This window comes from Haliotis rubra, unplaced genomic scaffold (assembly GCF_003918875.1).
Source record: "Haliotis rubra isolate DU_JTF1 unplaced genomic scaffold, ASM391887v1 Scf202, whole genome shotgun sequence".
NCBI lineage: Eukaryota > Metazoa > Mollusca > Gastropoda > Lepetellida > Haliotidae > Haliotis > Haliotis rubra.
The window spans coordinates 37303-55235 of record NW_025766026.1 but is presented as its reverse complement, the minus strand read 5'-3'; the positions used below and the strand labels follow the sequence as shown (position 1 = coordinate 55235).

The window sequence follows — 17933 nt, the reverse complement described above, 5'->3', positions numbered from 1 at the left end:
CCACATATCTCTAATACATACAGTAACTACTCCGCTGTGTATACTAAAACGCTTAGTTCTTTCTCTCGCATAATTTCATTAATTAATTCATCTAAAAGGTCACAAAATTCGGACTTCGTTTTAACAGCAATATCATAATGTTTACAAAAGTCTTTCAACTTACTGTCAGGAGAGTTGTATTTGATTAATCCTTCGATGTTACACGTGAACATATCAAATGAACGATGGCCTGCACATCACATTTGTTTACTGATGTTAGCCTGATTTAGAGTGGCCTCCCCGTGTGAATCTGTACTTCCGGGTCCAAACAAACACTCACGTGGGTTTGCCGACTGAGTTGTTCTTATTTTGATGGGGAGATGAGCTTACTTTCACAATATTTCTGGATTCCCTGTCGTACCTGAACACTTCATTATGAGCTTATTTAGACGTACTTTAGGTCGTTTTCCAGTTTTCTGTGCCTGTGAAAACCAGCGTGAAAGAGCACGCCTCTCCTCCCGAATGCCTGCGGAGAATCCTCTGTCACTCGATGTTGTGAGTCTTTTGATAGCCTGTCTCTCGCTCGTCTGGGATTGTAACTTTTATCCGATGTTGTCACAAATTTGGCGATAATTGGTGACCTTCTATTTCTTATTTTAAGTCTGTGAGCTATGTCAATGAGGATACCATCCACATGTTGAATCTCTAGTGTGTCTGACAAGAACTTTCTGTTCCGACTGTTCCCACGTTTCATCTCCCTTTCCGCCAATTCCATGGAAAATCAAATTCTTTTTTCTGTTACGACATTCAAAATCGTCTAGTTTGTCTTGCATAATGATAAGTGATAGTTTTCTGACTTCAGTCCCTCGACCTTCTCATGCATTTCGGCTTCCATGTTGTCAACTTTTTTGTTCAAATTTTGAAAGCTTTGTGATAATGAGTGGCTATCCGATTTGATTTCTCTGAGTATATTGAGTACCTAGCTTGATTCTTTCTCCGTGACGTGTAGTCCAACCGCTCCATCCGGGTCGACGGATAACGTGGTTTGTTGTGTAGTGGGACGGGCCCCGGGATGGACTCCACACTTCCACATGTTACTAACAAAGTGCTCAACAGCACCAAGACTCTCAGGCATACAGAAACGTAGCATGTCTGAACATAATAGCATTTCAGTGTCTTCATATAATATTGACTAAAACATCCTATCTTGAGTTAAACATATCCGTATCTCGAGAGCTCCGTTCACTGACATGCGCACAATCACATGATAAGTAAATGTGTAAACAATAATTATTGTTTGACACAGCGATCAATGTATCTTTTGTTTAATTGTACGCTTTCTGACGTGGGAAATGTGTCGCCCATGTATTTGTGCAATATAGAGTGATTGACAGTATATATGTGGCATCTGGTATTAGTGATAATCCGATATCGAATTTAAAAGTTTCTAATGCTGGGATCTCGAATTTAAAAGTTTCTAATGCTGGGATCTCGTCAGTCATTGCTATATAGGAAATGGAATAATAGGCCATCATTGTATTGTACGTGTATGTGAAGAGGCCTTTTAATATTAGGGCTTGTATTGGAATTGGATGCCTGATTGTAATCTTGTTTGGGCCCGTTTGGATGTTTTGCTCCTTGGTAGAAATATGAACGCATAGGACGGGAAATATATAGATATTAAACAAATTAAGTTGTATTTATTCTGTTCAGAAAACCACACAAAAACCAATAATAAGTCTGCGATGTATACTTCATTTGGAAATGTCACTTTCTTCCAGCTGACTGAGGAATGATCAAGTACAAAAACCTTCTACAAATATGACAACTGTATTATGTAATGTATACGCATGAACACCCACTAATTATGAATGAATCGGTATATTCTACAGAGTTTGTGTACTGAAAAGGGGCGCAGGGATGGTAGAGGTGGGATATGTTTTACACTACATCAACACAACAAGCTATAAGTCGTATATATAATCATAGGGGCATACAGATTTTATAAGGGGACCATGAAATTCTTACCAAAAACAGCCATTTGAAACGTAAATCTATAATAACTGAAAGAATACAATGCCGTTTTCTGATCAAGTGGAAAACATCATAATGTGATATTATATATACCGCACACCAACATGAATACTTGTGAAATGATGTGATGATTAATAAATCTGTATGTTCTCTAGAGTTATTGAGGAGATACTGTGGTCATGAGTAAACTAACCAAGACTTACAAGGATCAGTTATGTACCTGGATAGGAGGGAGGAAGGACTTCAATCTGCTGTACCAGGCAACCAGAGACGGGTGTAGCGGCCGCAGATGATGCAGCAATTGTCGGCAAACTGAACGACACTGATTCTGAAGAACTGTATAAAGAGGACATTAATCATTTTACGACTTGGTGTGCAGAAAACCACTTACTCTTAAATGTCACAAAAACAAAGGAACTGATAATTGACGTTCCGAGTAAACCCACAGAAATGCTTCCAGTGATAATCAACAATGAATGTGTTGAGACAGTGTCGGAGTATAAGTATTTGGGAACCTTCATTGACTCTAAGCTGAACTGGAACTCTGACACTGAAGCCCTATACAAAAAGTGTCAACAACGTCTTCATCTAATGCGTAAACTGAGATCTTTTAATTTTAACCCATCTGTGATGTCATCTTTTTATGCAGCATTTATTCAGAGTATTTTAACATTTTCCTTCCATTGTTGGTACGGGTCTCTCACTTCATCTCAAATCTAAAATAGACAAAATTGTTAACACTGCAAGTAAAATCGCTGGAGTCAGATTTGAATGTTTATCATCAATATATGAGCGGCAAATCGCGAATCAAGCTGTCAAAATCATATCTGACCATACTCACTACTTAAATTCGGAATACAACCTCCTCCCTTCAGGCCGCCGCTACAAAGTTCCAATTGTGAAAACTAAGAGAGCCCGTACATCCTTTATTCCAAGTACCATATCTCTCTTAAACAAATGTGAAGATACCTAAATCAAAGAATTTATGTAAATATGTTTAGTATCTCTCTAATGTGTCAGTAGCTCTGCTGATGTAACACAAATTCCTGAAAAGGCATTAAAGTATTATTCTATTCTATTCTATATGAGTGCTCATGTCATACTATGTTTACGACACGAGTGCCTAAATGTTGGTATTTCCCGAGCGAGAGCACGAGTGTCGTAAACATAGTATGATATGGGCACGAATATAATATTCTGTTTATTACCGACGTCGTCAAATTGAGGAAAATAAAACCAAATCTACTTTCAAACACAGGCAGAACGCAACGTCACAGAAGAAACGTGACGTCATAGCCTTGTTCATGACGTCACGTCACCATGAAAATGCGATATTTTGCCCTAGGGCATCGTATGAAAAATATGAACCCCGATATGTTCGCCCTCGTAGGTAATAAATAGAGAATACTACACGAGGTCTCATTACAAACGAATTATACGAAACTCGTGTCCTTCCTTCGCACGGTCAGATACCATAGGAAGGTCACGAGTTTGATTTGCGATATAGGGTGGAACAGTGTGATTGTTTAGAAAGAGTTCACCGTTTACGATTTTAAGGTGAGAAGTTTGGCGGAGATTCGATCCTAAACATACGAAGGTCTGTGCTAATCAATAAATTTTAGCAGCCAAAACTGTATACCTTAGCCGTGTCAGAGATACCAATAATATCACGAAATTGCCAACGATTGACCCCTATAAAAGCCGAAAAACGCTGGTTTATAGTTTCAATAATGCGCGGTATGTACACATTTCTAAACAGCGCATGGTATGCCATGCTTATTTCGCAGTTGATTGATGATGTATTTATTTATTTATTTTTATTTCCCATATTTCATGTACAGGCAAACATGTATAGATAAGTTTCATAATTATACAATGGTATATGTATACATGTATGAAAATGTACAGTTGGCTGAAAAAGTATAATTGGCTGGATTAATTTCCAAGTAATAAATGTAATGTTGACCAATATTGAAAAAATAATTGCTCAGTTCCCGCTGATAGGTAAACATATCTTGACATATCATGGTGACGGACAATTTCATTTTTTAAATATTCTAACTTTGGTTTGAAACCATTTATGCTGCATCTGTAGATATAATGTTTGACTACTGAAATGATTTCATTAATCGGATTATTGTTTTATCCTTTTAATCCCAATATAACGATTTTATTTGTGAGTTCAACTTGTAACTATACTGAGTTCAACCATGATTCTATTTATTTCCATAATTTAAAAACAAATTCACATTCTCATAACATATGATTGATAGTTTCTCTTTCTTGTTCACAAAATGGCCATATTGGTGAGGATGTGTATCCAATTTTATAAAGTTGTTGTAATGTTGGGGGGATATTGTGGATAATTCTATATTGCAACCATTTCAAGTCTTTGCTTCGCGAACATTTATTTGCAATAATGTTTCAACAATTCCAGTCATTTTCATTAAAATCACCCTTTAGAACTCTTTCCCATTTTGAAAAACTTGGCTACCGAACAAATTTTGAGTTCAAGAGGGAGGCGTATAGTTTTTTACTCCCAATTATGGTGTCAATGTTTGAGAAATTAAAGGGATAAATTGGTTCGCTTAATTTCTTTTTAAATTGCTTTATATTCAGTGTTCGAGCATATGTTATAATTGCCTTTTTCACTGATTCATATGTTAAGAAATTGGTTTTCATTGAAAACATATTGGAAAATTCTTTATATGTGAACAGTCTGCCTTCTTCATGTAGTAAATCATTTACAAAAACGACACCTTTTTTGTACCACTCAAGATACAGAAAGGGATGACTATCAATTCTGATATTGTCGTTATTCCATAAAGATTGGCATTGTATCTCTTCTTCATTTACAATTTCTCTTTTACACATGGATATAAAGTTCGACCATTCTAAAGGTATGTCTTTCCAAAAGGAGTTAGTTGAAGAGGGAATTATTTCATTTTGTATATAGTAACTATCCGTCAGTAAAAATAGTGTCCTGATTTTAAACTGACTGGTGATGAGAAACGTCCATTTGAGGTCATGACCGCTTATTCTATTTATCCATTTTAATTTTTGTGAAGATATAATTTTTTTAATATTTGGAGTTTGTATCCCCCCATGCTCTGGGTTTAACATCATTACATCTCTTTTAATCTTATCAGGTTTGTGGGGCGGTGGGGTAGCGTAGTGGTTAAAGCGGTCGTTCGTCACGCCGAAGACCCGAGTTCGATTCCCCACATGGGTACAATATGTAAAGCCCATTTCTGGTGTCCCCCGCCGTGATATATCTGGAATATTGCTAAAAGCGGCGTAAAACTAAACTCACTCACTATCAGGTTTGTTTTTCCATATGAAATTAAAACACTTTTTTTAAAGTCTTTCAATGACACGTTTTTTTCGGATTTGGTAGAGATGAGAATAGGTGGTTAAGCTTAGGTAGTAGAAGTGATTTAAGAACAGTATTTCTTCCGTACCGGGTTAAGGTACGAGCTGACCAAATGTTCATGTGCCTTTCAATCTGAGCTAGTTTTTCGTTGTAGTTTATTTCAACCATATTATCAAGATCAATATCGAAATGTATTCCCAAGAGCGTGAAGTCTGTTTGTGACCAGTCAAAATTCCATTCTTTACATATCTTATATCGGGATATCTTTTTGGAGCCTATCCATATTAGTTTAGTTAATCTACGTTGACTTTTAAACCTGAAAAACGGGCAAATAGTTCTAAAGTACTCAAAACTGCATAGAGGCATTTCTCTGATCCGTCTAATGGAAGTGCTGTATCATCTGCGAACTGTGATAGAAGATATGTTAAACTTCCAAGTTTAATCCCCTTTATATTTTTGTTGTTCACGTAATCTAGTTTTTAAATTCCTGATATGGGGCGATGATTTCGTCCTCCTAAAAGAATTGTCCTTATTTCCAGTTATTCAAAATTCATTTTTTATATCATTTGTAAATAAGCATTTATAAATTTGCGCCTGTGTTCATTTCTTCTCAGCTTTCAAACTTTTGCATATTAAATAGTTCTCACCGTGACACAGTCTCCTCGCATAATATAATATTTAAGCGAGGTGGTTGTAAAATGATTAAGCGTTCGCTCGTCATGACAAATACCCGGGTTCGATTTCTGGAGTCCCCCGCCGTGATATTGCTGGAATATTTCTAAAATCGGCTTAATCTATAGTCAGTGACACGTATCGCAGTGTCACTGACCAATTATAGCCTTAAACCGAGGAGATGCAGGAGATTTATAATAAGGTGACCAACGGGATGGATGGGTCAGGCTTGCAGACTTGGTACATGTCATCGTATCACAATTAAAAAGTGCTCTTGATGTCAACCACTGGATTGCCTGGCCAAGACTTTCACATATTGCTGAGTGAGGCGTTAAACAACAAACAAACAAAGCTTATATGTTTCGTTTATGTCACGGAGATGTTGCTATTATGGGATCAGATTTATCACTTGATAGTTATAAGTTCTTAGCATCACGTCGATACGTGTTTCTTAAATTTTTAGTAAGATCATCTTCAAATCTTCTTCTATTAAATTTTCAATTTTTACGAGCATTCGCACAAAGCAAATATTGATGTTATGGTGTTCATAAAGGAAATACTGTATAAAAATATACGCGTGGTTCGTTGACTTGTAAGTAAGGAGTACATCAGAAGCTTTCAAGTTGATTGGCTGATAAGACAGCTCTGACACGCTCACCTGGAGGTGTTCCTAGATCCTGATGTAGAGAAATATAGCCTGGTATAGAGAATAAAGCGAGAAAAGAAACAGATGTATCCAGCTCAAATGATCTTTACAATCATTTAGGACGAAACAGCCACAGAAATTAATCATTGTTTTGATGTTTAGTTTGTGTACACATCGAGGTGACGGGATCGAGCCCACCTGTGACCGGTTGTAAAAAGCTTTGTGTGCAGACTGTTTCAGTGTTGTCACAACCACTAGTGCACTTAAAAGAGCCCACGAATCCGTTGGTATATGATCAGATGGTGGCCACATGAATACGTGCAAACACCCAGTTGCCGGTACAGCAACGTGCAGTAAACGTGGACAAGGTATTGTGACTATGTGTCCCAGTCCACCCAGCTGTGAATGGGTACCTCATAAGGATGGGAATGCCACACTAACTCGGTGCGCCTAGTTGCTGCAAGAGTTGTATGATCCCCAGGGAGTTGAGATTGACAATAAGATGTGCCGTTGAGATTGACAGCCAGTGATGGAGGGAAAAACAAAGCGCCTTTGAGCAGCTGAGCTGGATATGGCGCTATACAAATGAAACTCACGGGCGAAAGAAACGTCACCTCGCTTTTTTACATGTCACAAAACAACAAACTCAGATTTTGTAAATTTAACAATCATATGTGGAAAATTAATGGATTTAAAGATTCATTGTGAATGATGAAAGTGTGAACTACAGATATGAATAATCACTTAGTGTACGATAAAAGATAAAAAAATATCATTTTGGTGACGTTTCGTTTCTTTCGCCCGTGAGTTTATGTATGTATGTATGTATGTATGTATGTATGTATGTATGTATGTATGTATGTATGTATGTATGTATGTATGTATGTATGTATGTATGTATGTATGTATGTATGTATGTATGTATGTGAGGTGAGGTGAGGTGAAATTGGGTTTAACGTCGTGCTTGAGAATATTTCGCTCATATGACGACGTGCATGCGTGTGTATGTGTATGTGCGGCTGCTTGTACTAGCCCAGACTTAAGCTGGTTTTATAGTGCTAGCTCACTGAGATACCATGCCGCAATGATGCATGAATACCCCACTCAGACACATTATACTGACTCCGAGCTGACCATTCCTTGTTGTACCCATTAATGCCGAGCGCCAGGCAGGGACCAACAAGTACCATATATTAACGTCTTTTGGTATGACGCGGTCGGGGATCGAACCCGCGACCTTCCGCTCTCCGGGCGAACGCTCTAATCACTACACCACGGAGGCGGTCCGTATGTATGTATGTGTGTATGTATGTATGTATGTATGTATGTATGTATGTATGTATGTATGTATGTATGTATGTATGTATGTATGTATGTATGTATGTATGTATGTATGTACGTACGTACGTACGTATGCATGCATGCATGCATGTATGTACGTACGTATGTATGTGTTTTTCAATAGAATGTGAGTGAAAAATCTTCTTGATCTGAAGAATGGGAGTGTCATAAATTTTAAGGTGTTATAATCTGTGGTTCATTAGACGAACTGCAATTCTATATGTTATTTTCAAATTGCATGCCTCAGATGTTTGGATAACATCAATAGAATCTGTTTGTGGCGGAAATAAGTCAAACAAGCCCTACAAAATGTTATAGTTACTTCCCTTTACCTCAGGCTTCGCTTTCCTGGAAATCACGTGACAGGAAAGTCTCGACAACTCTGCACAGTGAGGTAAGTACGAGAGGATCAGTCAGACAGGTAGTCAGTGTGAGATTTAGTGGATGTGTCGGAGTGAGTGAACAAGACTGTGGAACTATTGTAACAGTAAAACCATTTCTGTTATTTGGATATCTACCAAGATTTGTACTTGGGGCGCCCAACCATGCTACAATGTGTTCAAAGTTCTACTTTCGCTATCAAACCCTGTTATCAACCCGAGACGGGACCGTTCATGAACAGTTTTTCATCACTGATAAGAGTCGTCAGTAGTGATCCGCTTAAACTGCACGCGTTGACCGGAAGTAAGAATTTCCGCCCCATTGCCTATTTGTTGTTGTTGTTGTTTCTTTGTCGAGGTGTCAGTAAATTATCTCGGGTTGACGCAAGAAGGGAGCAGAATGCATTCGAAATCGTCCTCTTTGAAAAAAACATACGAATCATGCTGACGTATAGGATTATCCCACGGCGACATGGCGAGTTGTTAAAGTGGCAAAGCAAATACCACATTTCAGTTCAGGTGATCCACTCATTTTAAATGTTATTTAGGTCATGTTGAATGATATCTGCAACGATATCTGACAAACAAGCGAGCGTAATTAATAGAATAATGCGGTATGTTTAACACAACCGTGTTCCCCTTGACAATGAATGTACTAGTATTTTAAGTAATAATGTACTCTTTAATGTAACCACATCTCAACATTTATTGTAAAAGAACTGTAATGTATTCTAACTGTAATGTATTCTGTAATGTGTTCTACACTACACACACCAACTAGTTCTATACAATACATTGTCTGTTAGTGGTCAAATATGTTTCTGTGGCAGTGTTACACCACGTCACAAACTCATATCGACGAAAGCATGTCAGATATCAGAGGTAAAATCATTTCTTGGCTCTGCTTTTCTGTTTACTAGGGTCGGTCAGAAAGTAGTCGGCCTAACTATATTCTCGATGTCCACTGTTTGAAAAGGTTCCATTTTATTTAGAAGGAATCATGAGGAAAGCCATATCCAACATTTCACATATGTGGGTAATGTGGTTAAAGAGTTATGTTAGTCATCACAACACATTGGGGTATAATATTTCTGAAAATATTGCAGAAATGAAAAACGATCTGTCATTTGGTGCCTCTTGGATAACGGTATGTCCTCAGATAATATCGTATAAAATATGTTCAGTATTGTATTGGACTTCCCGCCATAATCAACAGTCAAAGATTTGGATTGCTTGACCCCAGCCATTTTAATAAACAATGTGTCCAGATATTTAAGCTGGTACTGTTTACAATATATTGAGTGCTGACACTTGTGTGACCATTCAGTTTTTAGTTTGAACCCTTGTATGAATAAGTGAAAACATTAGAATAAATTATGTCCTTATGATTACGTCATCTGAAAGGGGTTGGGTAGTGTCTCCATAACAAGCTCTTTCAGTAAACATCATGGGGGAGTCACTTTAACAAGCGATTGTAGTTTCAAATTGCATTTTTATGGACTTTAATATCTACGTTTGATTCTACAGGACCCCTGCCTATCTCAAACACACTAAATGTTTCTTACATATTTTGTGTCCTGAAGTTTGTGATGCATTAATTGCAGATTTTGTGTTTGTGGGGGGTATCAAGATAAACAGCCAACCAAAATGGGCATCATGGGGCTGGAACATAGCAAAACCAATTTGCGTGAGGTTGACAGATAATATGTAGAAATTATAGCATAAAACAGCTGCATTTGTATCATTTCTGGGTGAGACCGACTACAAATGATGGACGGGACTGACTTTCAGCACACAACAACAGAGAGAATATTTCGATATTTCTGGACATTTAATCTCCATAAAACCAACAACGTGTAAAAGTGTCTGTGATAATAACATATACAAGATGTGTTTGCAATGTAAGAGAACATGCTGCCATCAGGTACCGTGGACTTTTGCTGCAGGTCCTTATTTGTGACCTCATATTCCCATAACCCCATTCCGTTGAAAGCACTGTCCGTAGACGAAATCTATTTGCCACGGGCCTACGGACAGGCGCTTATTTCCAACACAGAATACAATAACGCGTGGTTAATTAGTGTTTTACAACATCAGATCATGGAACGAACTTTGACGAAGAAGGATCAGAAACAACTGAACAGATGGTTAAACGCAAGGAAGGACTTTGAACTGCTGTACAAGGCCACCCGAGATGGTTGTTCCAACACCGCCTTCCACCAGAAGTGTGACAACAAGGGGCCTACAGTCACAGTCTTCTATAACACGTCGGACTGCGTGTTTGGTGGCTACACCTCGGTCAGCTGGGACTCTGCTGGTGCCTACAAGGTCGACCCGACAGCATTCCTGTTCCGTTTGTACTTCAAAGGTTCCAGCAGCCCTAAACAATACCCAGCAACAAACGGCACCAATGCAATTTACGGAAATGCTAGCTATGGCCCTACTTTTGGGACTGGTCATGACATTTACAGTTTCAATGCGACTGTGGCCTTGAGCGGTGCATCCTTCCCACTCAATGGTTCTTTGGCTCCTGGGAACAGCTACGCCATGGCGGGAGACAATGCCGCATCACTGGCCTGTTCCAGTCTCAACTGCTACGATGTGGAAGTCTACAGTGTGAAAGGTGGGTTTGACAGACAGTTTGAATGTCAGGAGTTATTGTCGACCAATGACGATCGGGGTTAGAATATGTTTTCAGCAACCCATGACTGCTAACGGGTTCGGGTGATCAGTTTCGCAGACTTTGTTGATGCATGCCATTGTATGTCAGTTGCGTAGGTCGATGTTCATGTTATTCCTCAGCTGATTGTCTGGTTCAGACTCGATTATTTTGCAGACCGCCGTCATATAGCTTTAACATGGCTGAGTGCAGCGTTAAACAACAGAGTTATTGTCATAATACTTTATACGAGTGACCACATGGTCAGAATTGTGAATTGGTTGATTGTGTGTCATTAGACCCTGGCGTTGTTGATCATTACCCACAATAGTAACTGGATTTCGCGGTACAGACTTGATTAGGCCCTTCCTGTCATGCATCATATACCTGGAACAACAAACACGTGTATTGTAATTGCCATGATTCTTATTAATATCATGACAGAAACATGCACCCTAACTTTTGCAGATGGAAGCATTATCAACGACGACCCATGGAGACAACTGACAGAATCTAATTCAGTAACTGAATTTTGTGGTTCAGACTTGATTGGGCCCTTCCTGCCATCATATACCTGGGATATTGCGGGGGTGAAGCAGCAAACACATTTATTGTAATTGATATGTTGTTGTTTTTTATTTATAAGATGCTTGAAACATGCGCCATAACTTTTGCAGATGGAAGCATTCTCAACGACGACCCATGGAGACAACTGACAGAATCTAAATCAAAGGTAGACAGCAGTTTTCCACGTCTGAACATATTTATATGTCAACTCAATTTCTGACATTAATGATTAGCTCCCTTTGAGGAAACTATTTCAGAATAGATTTCGATTACACAAATAATGTCACACCAAATTGTCCTGGAATATTCACTTACTAAGCGGACACTACAGAACACCGTTAGCGTTAAGATAGCCTTTCTGTCTATGTCCAGAAACGACAGGCGGTAGTGTATGAGCTCTTCGACAAGATTCAAAACAAGGCAGGTTTTTGATTAAATGGTTCTTTGGTTGGGGCACCAGCCTTCATATTCTGGTGGGTACCTTGAAACAGACTCCTACTTCCACAAATTATCCACCTCCCATTCATACATTGGTTGGCGTATCTCCCGAACTTAGTACCTTTTTGGTGACTTAAAATACTTTACCTCTACCAAGACTCCAGTCCCACTCCAGCTCTGTTTATTTCAGGAAACGAATCCATTTCCTGGAACAGCTAGTGAATCAAGCGAATCTAAAACCTGTCATGTGGATATTTTATTTTAGTAACTTGCATGCAGCTACTGACATCAGTGTTGGTGCTTCAGGTTCTGAAATCCGAGATCGAAACATATTCACCCATCGATGGGGTGAAGGTAGGACGAGTCAACATTCTACTGGTGGGGGCGGTAGGAGCCGGTAAGTCCAGCTACTTCAACACCATGAACTCAATCTTCAGAGGTCACGTGACTAGTCAAGCCTGTAGCGGAAGTGCCGAACACAGTCTTACGACGAATGTGAGTCGATTTATAATATTTGTGTGTGAAAGTTTCCGTTTTGATCATGCATCTTCACGAGGTAAGGGAGGTAACTAAGAAAGTCAAGTTTCCACCCTTGAGGAACTAGGCGATAATTATGGAGTAATAGTTTTGCTGGCATGAATAGTCTATGCATATTCTGAAATCACTCTAACCCCTAAAACGAAATTCTCCGTAAGTGACAAATGCTTAAAATGTGTTCCGTATATTATTCAACTTTTACAACATCGCTAGACAATTTTTGTCTTCACTTATTAATCAGAGCCACCATGATAATAGTTCATTCTATCGACAAACCTGAAATAGTGAAGGCTTACTCGTAGAAATCTGTTAGATGCTATGTACAATTTAAAGCATGTGTTTTTTTAAAAATTGTTGTTGACATATTTTATTGATGATTCATAGATATCTGAGAATACGCTGCAAGATTTATGTATATAAATTTTACTCTAAACACATTGCTAGACTTATATACTTTTTATTTATTCATTTCAGATGTGTGAGTATAACAGTCACAACGTTTTTAATCAAGTTATGTTAGCATATCAATGAATCCATGTTTGTGTTAAACACATGAACCCTAGCGTAATGATACCAAAGGCAGGAAACTGACATGTATTTTTCTCCTAGTATCGGAAGTACAAAGTCCGGTCCTCCGAGACGGGTAAACCACTTAAGTTCCGACTGTGTGACACACGAGGCCTAGAGGAAGAGCAAGGCCTGGACGCGACTGACATGGTAGCCATATTGGATGGCCACCTTCCTGACAAATATATGGTACTTCATGGTGCTATTTAGATCTCATATCATCAATGCAAAACCCAAAATGATCATTAGTGACATGTCGGGTCAAATGCCTTCCGGGTGAATGTATGTTCCATGTTCGTCCAAATATGTGCAACGTAACTCGTTTAAGTTGATTTAATCCACCATTTATCTTCTGCCCTAAATCCTTATTCACAATAATTACTCATAACGTTTAGTATGATCTGAGATCCATGTTGATTGGACCTAAAGAAAGTTCTGGAACATTGTCCGCTTCAGGTATTGGTATTTCATGAAGGTCCATAAACGACATTAATGTTTTCAAAAACATACAACAGATCCTTTTATGAGCGCATGATATCTAGATGTCACAGAATGTATTTTATATTAGTACTGTCTTGGATCAATAAATGTGTACTCCCATGTTTTTTTCGAATCATTTGTCACCACTCGCCCCTTTCCGTAACAGGTATTCGGCTTGTCCCGGAATAACACGAGTTGGTCACTAATGATTTCGAATCCCAGAAGGCTCCCTGTGAGTCGGTGCTTGTTTGGAGGCTTTGTGACATGGCTGTTCACACAACACCGTATCCCGGTGCTCTTTATTGCGTTGTTCGGTCCGTAGTCTATTATTTACAGTCTATGATGTCTCTGTAATACTGGGGTAACCTTACAGGTAAAGTGTCCGCTCATAACGCCGAAGACATTGATTCGAGTCCCCACATGTTTCAATGTGTGAAGCCCACTTCTGGTGTCACCATCCGCGATATTACTGGAATATTGCTAAAAGTGGCTTAAAACCATACTCACAGAGTCTGGAATATTGCATATTGTGGTGTTTAACAGTATGCACGCAGAATATGTTTGTTTCAAACCTACCTTTTTTGTTCCCAGTTTAACCCAGCTGTGTCAATTTCGCTTGACACCCCAGGTTACAATACGGCCCCTGTAACACAAGACAAGATACACTGTGTGGCATTCGTCATGGATGGCTGTTCCGTGGACGTTTTCTCGGACAAAATTCTGCAGAATATGAAAGCAGTACAGCAGAAAGCAAACCAGAGAGGTACACAAACTCAAACATTTTAGAGCGCACAATCCAAATTAATAACATATTCAGCCAATGAAATTCGAATTTGTTTTGAAGCTAGCTTGAGAAACCTACTACCCTTTGCCAAGAGTAACAAACCCGTGAAGATCCGGGTCTACAGCAACCCAGGAAGGAGTTACACTTCAATTGTGAAGTCCAGTTTTTACAGTTGTATTGTACAGTGTATTAAAGTTGCAGTGGTTTCACGTGAAAATTCAACGACCTGAATCTAACTAGTAGCCTAACCCGTAATGCCTAGTGTTCTAAACCACTCGCCTCTTTCTTTGAATTCTTTCCATAACCCGACTGCCACATTGTGTCTCTATGAGGTATCCGGTCGCATTTTATTTTATAGATTTTGTTTAGACTGCGCAAAAGCTAGTTGGCGTTTAACTTTTCCTCGCCCAATCAAATCTTGTTTTAATTTCTTTAGACTAGATTTCACTATAACTCAACAGGAAGGTAGAATTCACTTCCGTTCTAATTTTATTCTATACAGGTATACCACAAGTGGCCATCTTGACCAAGGTGGATAAGGCCTGTCCACATGTTGAAGAGGATCCGGGGACCCTGTTCTACAGCTCTGCAGTCAGTGAACTGGTGGAACAAGTGTCCCAACTCATTGGTCTGCCCCGTGCCCACGTTCTGCCCGTGAAGAACTACGAGAAGGAAATGGAGCTGGTGGATAACGTGGATGTTCCTGCTCTGATCAGCCTCCGTCAGATGCTAAGATTCGCCGATGACTATCTCTACAACTTCCTGGATGAGGAGGAAGATTAGAAAGGGAACCATACTGATGCCAATGATCAACGCAGATGTTCTGTACCTTTTCGTTGTATATGTTTTGGGTTCCTCATTTTGTTCATGGTTTCAAAATAGCCTGTTTGAAAGGTGGTAGGCGTTTTCCGATCAGACTGTTAAGAAAATATGAGATATTATACCTTTTGCATTTACACATTACTCATTTACTACAACATTCAAATTGTAATCTTTGATAAACATATGCATAAATTGTTGATTTCAATAATTTTGACATGCTTAGAATCATATAAAACACGCTTATGGAAGACAATAATCGTCAAACCTAATCATAAATGATAAATCGTTCCTCTCCCCAATATATATCTATAGTTAAAAATGTTAAACGGCATCGTATCAGGTCAAGTCAAAACGATAACAGAGAAGTAACTTTATTCAGTATAACAGTTGAGAACACATTTTAAAGGCACTATATTTCACACCACACTTTTCTAAAAATATATAATCCATTTCTCTCAGTAATACTAACTATCAGCCCCCGAGAAAGCTAGTATATAGTATATTCCAAAACAAATTACGTATTTAGATTACAGTGTTAAATTAAAACGTTCGAATGAATAAATGCAACTTTGCATTAAATCGACTCTTGCGCCCTCTACCGGCCGGACATTATTTCAAGCGAACCCCATAGAGTGAAAAAAAGAAGCGTTTTATTTGTCAAGTCTGAATCTCTTCCGTTGACGGACACATTCAGCGATTGGTTTGACATGCTTGTACATGATCTGTGTGCGTTGTGGACAAGCGTGTTTTTGCGTCTATAAACACATTTTATATCCATACATGTGTCTCGAGCACTTATACGTTCCTTTGGCAGAAACACTGTTTGCAAATATTTGAAACATTTCCATCTATATACATAGCTAAAACATTACTAATATGATGTAAACTGTGGACGCATTCACTGATAGTAAAGTTCGTTATTCATCATATTGAACACTGAACGTGACCGAAAAACATTGTGAAAGAAGACAAGCTGCAACTCCCTTTATTTACTTTCCGTATCTTATAAGGTTACTCCAATATTTGTCATATCCAAGCTAACTATTTTTTCGTTTGAAAACATCCTATGTATGCATCTTTCTCTTTTTATATTTTATAATTTAAATGTGTTTTTATTCCTTTTATACAGTCAATTCATTTTTAACAAATACCTTTACAATGTATGTATATTTAATTATCTTATGTATCACACCACACTTCTATAACGGTAAAGTTCGTTATTCATCATATTGAACACTGAACGTAAACGAAAAAGATTGTGAAAGAAGAACTCTGTTTTTTTACCTTCCTCATCTCATAAGGTCTACCCCAATATTTCTTATATCCTAGCTAACTATTTTATCGTTTGGTGACATTCTATGTATGCATCTTTATGGTATATTTCCCTTTTATATTTTACATTTTAAATGTGTCTTATGTCATTTCGTTCTATATTGTCTATCATAACCCATTTTTTGTGTGGCTTGCTGTACTTTTAAGTAACTTCTATGTTTGTATTTTATATTAATTGGTGAGAGGTGAATAAAAAAATCTGTCTGTCTGCCTGTCTGTCTCTACGATCGGGAAGGATGGGGGTAAGAGGCTAGGGAGGGGGATGTGGGAGGAACACACTGAGTTCATAGACATACTTCCAATAACGATGAGAAGTTTGCTAACGATGATGGGTGGTAAATATGCAATGATCAGATGAAAATGGAGAATCCACGAAATGTATCATAAACTAATGTACGACAGTTGCCAACCTGTTACACACAGGATATTCAGGAGAAATTCACCTCTCTTCTCGCGATCGGGTGGTCAGGCTCGCTAACTTGGCTGACACATGTCATCAGTTCCCAATTGCGCAGATCGGTGATCATGCTGTTGATGACTGGATTGTCTGGTCCAGACTCAATTATTTACAAACCACCGCCTTATAGCTGGAATATTGCTGAGTGCGGCGTAAAACTAAACTCACTCACTATCCTCTCCTCTACTGGCAGATTTGAAGAATTGTTTATATTTCGTGGAATCGTTGATCCATCGAACTGAGCAACCGATCAATTGGTTGCAAGACACGCATGAGGGGAATGAACTTTTTGGCAGAATGATACCTCATTATCATTCCGTTTCATTTTTATGCTTTAATAATGATATTGGTTTGTTTGTGGTTTGCTATGAAATATGGTTGGAATGGGTATTGATGTTTGGCTCCAGAGGGGACTACAGTATACGTACTTGTACTCATAAAGTTCAGACATCTCTACCTGTGGTTCGACTATGACTGTCGAATTTTTGGTGCAAAACGGATGTGTATGATTTAAATTGGAACGTGTTCCGACAAATTAGCTAAACATGACATTGTTTTCAATCTAACACAAATATAGAGATGCTGAGCATAACTGATAAGATGTTTTGGATGGACACTTTTATTCGAAAGTGGCGTTTTTTCGTTTGGCTTTTACCTGCCGTATATCTATGACCCTTAGAGTGATATGATTTTGAATAGACCATTAAGCTTCGGCATTTTCCATATATGGTCAGTGAGCGAGTGGGTTTAGTTTTACGCCACAATCAACAATATTCCAGCAGTCTGTAAATACTGTACCAGACAATCCAGTGATCAACAACATGAGCATCGATCTACACATCTGGGATACGATGACATGTGTCAA

At 38.5% G+C, this 17933-nt stretch overlaps 2 protein-coding genes across 2 annotated transcripts in view; both read left to right on the top strand.

The window, feature by feature from the left end:
* Nucleotides 1–2166: 2166 nt before the first annotated feature.
* Nucleotides 2167–17933, top strand: part of LOC124275774 (interferon-induced protein 44-like) — a 47292-nt gene continuing 31525 nt past the window's right edge. The window contains 1 exon segment of the mRNA XM_046711443.1: nt 2167–2287. Within this exon segment, the coding sequence (XP_046567399.1) occupies nt 2193–2287 (95 nt within the window). The 5' untranslated portion in view covers nt 2167–2192.
* Nucleotides 8420–17856, top strand: LOC124275737 (interferon-induced protein 44-like). The gene is made up of 7 exons (XM_046711383.1): nt 8420–8532; nt 10523–11048; nt 11762–11817; nt 12396–12584; nt 13236–13382; nt 14265–14436; nt 14960–17856. Exons 2-7 carry the CDS (start codon nt 10526–10528, stop codon nt 15238–15240), a joined length of 1368 nt encoding a protein of 455 aa, XP_046567339.1. The 5' UTR covers nt 8420–8532; nt 10523–10525; the 3' UTR covers nt 15241–17856.